We start from the raw sequence: 4809 nt of genomic DNA, 5'->3' as shown, positions 1-4809 counted from the left end.
TTTAATATTAGTGTAAGGGTATATTGGTAAAGTTAGATAGAACATTAATTGTTAGTCTACCTTTTCAATATCTAGTAAATTAAATTTGTAACTTATTTTCAAAAAATATGTTTTTTTTTTCAAAGAAGAAAAACAATTAATTTAAAGTGTATGATAAATTACAAGGTGTGCAGGATGAATTACGAGTTGTGTAGTATAAATTCTAATATATGTATGATAAATTTTCAAAACGTGTAGGATAAATTTTGATGTGTGTAGGCAAAAAATTTAGTGTGAAGGACAATAGTATTTTTGACTAATTAATTAGTTAAAGATAATAATAAATGAGATGTAAGAAATACTTTTTAATGTTTTACAATTGTACCATTTGTTCTTTTTTTTCTCAATTTAATTTTCTTTTCAAATGAACCTCCCCATATATATATATATTAACGTGCCAACATAATAAAAAACAAGAACTTTTCGAGAAAATCTCAAAGTTATGTGACAATTCTAAGAAACGGAGAAACTTAGGATTTTTGTAACATGTATATTGATTTAAAAATCGTTCCTATATATATAATAGGACGCGTAGAAATCAATCTCTGGGATTGCGCTATTTAAAATACGCACCCAAAAGTGAGTGTCACTAAACCCCTCTTTTACTGCTTTGTATATGTTTTGGGGGTAGAACACGCCAATAAAAGGGTTTAATAATGTTTTTGGATTAAAACATACCTTTTAATATAAATTATATATTTTCGTTGAAAATATATATGAAGTTTGATAAAATCATACGTTTCGAGGTAAAACGTTTTTGATGAATGAATGTTTGGAGGAGAAACTGGGATGGTACGGTGTTTCTGAGGAGAAACCGGCCGTGAAGTTGGAACGAATATTGCCTGGTCTCAAGAGAGTAAGTAACATCATCGGCTTACATTTCAGTGGGGAGTTCAGGGGATTCGTACAACTTCATATATTAAATTTGTCATATTAGTGGGATATATATATTGTACGTGAGGCAGGCATCATATATGGTCTCAATATGGACCCTGCGCCAATGATGTCATTTAATCGATTAAGTATTACGCACGAGGAATTGTTGGTAGATCTATCGGGTTGACAAACCCGTCGTGACCGGTCACCCTGTGTCAAGTCAAGCGACGAATTTAGATTCTGGTTATTGTCTAGCATTGATTATCCCTGCATGGTAAATATATAGTTCGTATTGTCTAGCTAACATACGAGTCTGAAAGTTGACGCTATGAATTTAATATACAAAACTTGGGAAAATGCCTCAATGTCGGGTTTTTGAACTTACGACGGATGACCCATGGATTTTATTAAGGAAGTACATGGACTTTCTAAAAATTATATGGATGTTTTAAAATAAACACATAATTAGAAAGTTTTCATTTGGATCAAATTGTTTAGATTTGAATATGTGAACTCACCTTCCTTTGTGTTGACACTTGATTTTAAACGTGTTCTACAGCTACTTGAGTTCGGCTTCGGGAATCATGGCGTATCTTGTGTTTGATGATGCATGTTGTGTTATTTGAAAATGTTGGACAAACTTTTAAATTTTCTGGGACGTGTGTAATAAGATCCGTGAGGATCAAAGACAACTTAACTATGTGGTTGTGTCGTGTCTTAAAACGTAATGTTTAATAACTTATGTTTAAGATAAATCAATATGTCCAACAATTAAATGCGTCGTTCAACAAGATATAAATGGGCACCAACTTCCGTCACCACTACGTTAAATATTCCGCTGCGACGTTTTTAGGGTGTGACAGAAGTTGGTATCAGAGCCAATGGTTGTTAGCGAACTAGATGTTTTCGGGAGAAAACACTAGACTTCAACTGAAGAATTTTGAGATATAAAGTCCAAAATTCTCGAAGCCAAGATTTTTAAATAAACATAGAAAATTTTATCATGTATGAAAACCAATATGTGTTTATGTGCATATGTGATTTTCTGTTTATTTAGCCTTATGTGTTACTATTCATTTTGATTATGCACTTACTTGTACGGTTATATATGTATCACAGATGTCGCACGAACACGAGGTCATCGAGATCCACGACTCAGGTTACGAGCCAGATTTCGAGACTACACCCAGACCTATGCTACCATAGATACCTATCACAGCTCCACAGATGGTTGGTACTACCGAGCTTACCTCATCTTTCCACGTTGACCCTGCTGCCTTTGCCAGCCAGGTAGACCCCCGATACGCTTTCACAAGCAACGGGTGGATAGATGATGATGATGACGTTCCTCTCTCGATCCATGAGACGGGACGATCATCTGGCATTGTACCAGTTATCGGTAAAGTGATTAGAGGTGTCCCTACTGTCAGAGGATCTCTCAGTGTCGCACCAGTGGTGGACGCCACTATTGTCACGACTCGACCGTTAGAGCCATCAGTCGTCCCACTTGCTGCAGTGATTGAGTCTGTTGCTGAGATCCCTCCACCCGTTTTGTCTGAGTCTTCTTTACCTGTCTTAGAGTCACGCGCTCCTACTACGCCTCTTCTGGTTTATTATCGTCGTAGGAAGAGGTCTAGGCCCGCTGGGGATATCGCATCTACATCATGTGCTGAGACGGTATCTGCTTCCAAGAAGCAGAAAGGAGATAGGGTAGACCGATATTGCCACTGCGTTCAACAGCTCGCCACACTACGCAGAGATCTGGACTCAGCCAAGGGAAAGGCGAAGTACCTTGAAGGACAGATGGATGAGCACGAGGAGTTGAAGGTTTTAGGCGATATTGCAAGAGACGAGATGCATTGGAGGATAGTAGATCTAGAGAAACTTGTCAAGGAGATGTCAGAATCTCTAGGTTTAAAGCGTTGATGTTTGTTATTGTTTGTTTGTCGTTTATTGTGACGGGTTGTATTTTTAGACATTTTGATACTCTTTTTTGTTTGAGGCCTGTGTGCCAGTTTCATTTTTGGATATTATGTGGGAATTTTGTGTGAACTTGTTATGGGTGTCGATGTAGACATGCCAAGGATAGTCATTTTGTACTGAAAACAAGTTTAAATAATTTCTATAATGAATATCGATGATTTACTTTTGGTGTAAAAAATTGTTCTCATTAATATGTGGATATTATACATGCGCAATGTTAGGTCCACTAACATTTAATGATAGAATTATTTTTGGTTATCATCTTATGTGAATATTATTGTTGTAATAATAGAAACGACGAAATGCCGCCAAAAGCAAGACAGGGTACTGGATTACCTACCACACCGGAAGCGTTTGCTCAACTCATAGCCCAACACGTTAATACTGCCATGGAACAGCTCAATGCTAAACAAAATGATGGCCAGGGACGTGGACGTGGTGCACACGGGCACGGTTTTGGTGGGGCACATATTGGAAATCCTCCAGGTAAAATATGATCGGAAAGTTTTAGTAGTTCATGTGTTACGATATCATTGGAATGTATTCCTGATTTTCATTAACATTATTGAACAATGCACGGATGTACATATAAAACATTCCATGGCTGTAACCCACGATCATTTACCGGTGCTGAAGGACCCTTAGACATCACCCGATGGATTGAGAATATGGAATCTGTCATGGTAATCAGTGGTTGTGCTGCTGATCAACGAGATATGCTTCTTGTTCTTTTCTTGATGAAGCGTTGTCCTGGTGGAACTCACAAGTTCAAATTATGGGTGAAGACGCTGCCTACGGTCTGACCTGGAACGAACTTAAAGAGATGCTCCTGAAAGAATACTGCTCGCGCAGTGAAATTCAGAAAATCGAGACCGACTTCTGGAACCTAACCATGGAAGGTCTGAACGTCAGAGCTTACACTTCTCGTTTTAACGATGTGGCAAGGTTAGTTCCACGAATGGTTACTCCTGAATATGTAAAGGTAGAAAGGTATATCTGGGGATTGTCACCACGAATTCGCAGTATGGTTACATCCGCAAAACCTACCACCTACCTAGAGGCTACTACATTGGCAAAATCATTAGCTGATGATGCTGCTCGCAAAAGTGGTCTAGATAAAAAGGAGGAAACTGGGAAGTCATCGGGCAACGCCAAAGCAGACGCGAAATCTGAACGGTCGGGGCGTTCTGAGACTAAGACAGAAGATTCGAAGAAACACAAGTCCGAGAGCTCGAGGAAGGAAACTGACGATAAGCGCGACAGGAAACGCAGTTCGAGGAAGGCGTATGTAGCCAATTCTAGCAGCTCTAGAAAGGATAACGCCACAGATAGCCGGAGTGGATCTGAGAGAAACACTCACGAGGATGAGCAGAAGAAATGTCGCAGATGTGGACGAATTGGACATATTGCCCGCGAGTGCTATGCAAAAAGTACTATGGAAGGAATGAAGCTTGAGGAATGCTTTCAGTGCGGGGAACAGGGACATTTCAAGAAGGATTGTCCTAAGGCGGGAGGTCAGAATGCCAGGGGTAGTGCGTTCGAGCTAAATGCTGGGAAGGCACGTGACGATCCTGCTATTGTCACTGGTATGTTTTTGATCAATAACCATTCTGCGTTCCTACTCTTTGATACCGGAGCTAACATGAGTTTTGTCTCGAAAAACTTTGAACCTTTTGTGTTCACCTACAAGTAAGCTAAGTAAGAAGTACTTGATAGAACTAGCAAATGGTAAACTGATAGAAACTAGCGAAGTCATTCGCGACTATAGTATTCAGCTAGATGATCATAAGTTTAGTATCGATTTATTACCAGTGGAGCTGGGAATCTTCGACGTAGTTGTGGGAATGGATTGGCTGCCCAAGAATAAAGTGGAGATTGTTTGCTCGGAGAAGCAAGTGCGGATACCTCGTC

At 39.3% G+C, this 4809-nt stretch overlaps 1 protein-coding gene across 1 annotated transcript; it reads left to right on the top strand.

The window, feature by feature from the left end:
* Window positions 1-3200: 3200 nt before the first annotated feature.
* Window positions 3201-4591, top strand: LOC110914369. The gene is made up of 2 exons (XM_022159166.1): window positions 3201-3384; window positions 3642-4591. Exons 1-2 carry the CDS (start codon window positions 3201-3203, stop codon window positions 4589-4591), a joined length of 1134 nt encoding a protein of 377 aa, XP_022014858.1.
* Window positions 4592-4809: the final 218 nt, after the last annotated feature.

This window comes from Helianthus annuus, chromosome 15, assembly GCF_002127325.2.
Source record: "Helianthus annuus cultivar XRQ/B chromosome 15, HanXRQr2.0-SUNRISE, whole genome shotgun sequence".
Classification (NCBI taxonomy): domain Eukaryota; kingdom Viridiplantae; phylum Streptophyta; class Magnoliopsida; order Asterales; family Asteraceae; genus Helianthus; species Helianthus annuus.
Note: the sequence above shows the minus strand (reverse complement) of the source record. Positions and strands in the feature narration are given on the sequence as shown.

What these genes read in the sequence shown, in the direction of transcription:
- LOC110914369 (XM_022159166.1), top strand. Translation starts at nt 3,201, where the DNA reads ATGCCGCCAAAAGCAAGACAGGGTACTGGATTACCTACCACACCGGAA. An exon ending in ACATATTGGAAATCCTCCAG is followed by an intron (nt 3,385 to 3,641) that starts GTAAAATATGAT and finishes TTCTTGATGAAG; the next exon opens with CGTTGTCCTGGTGGAACTCA.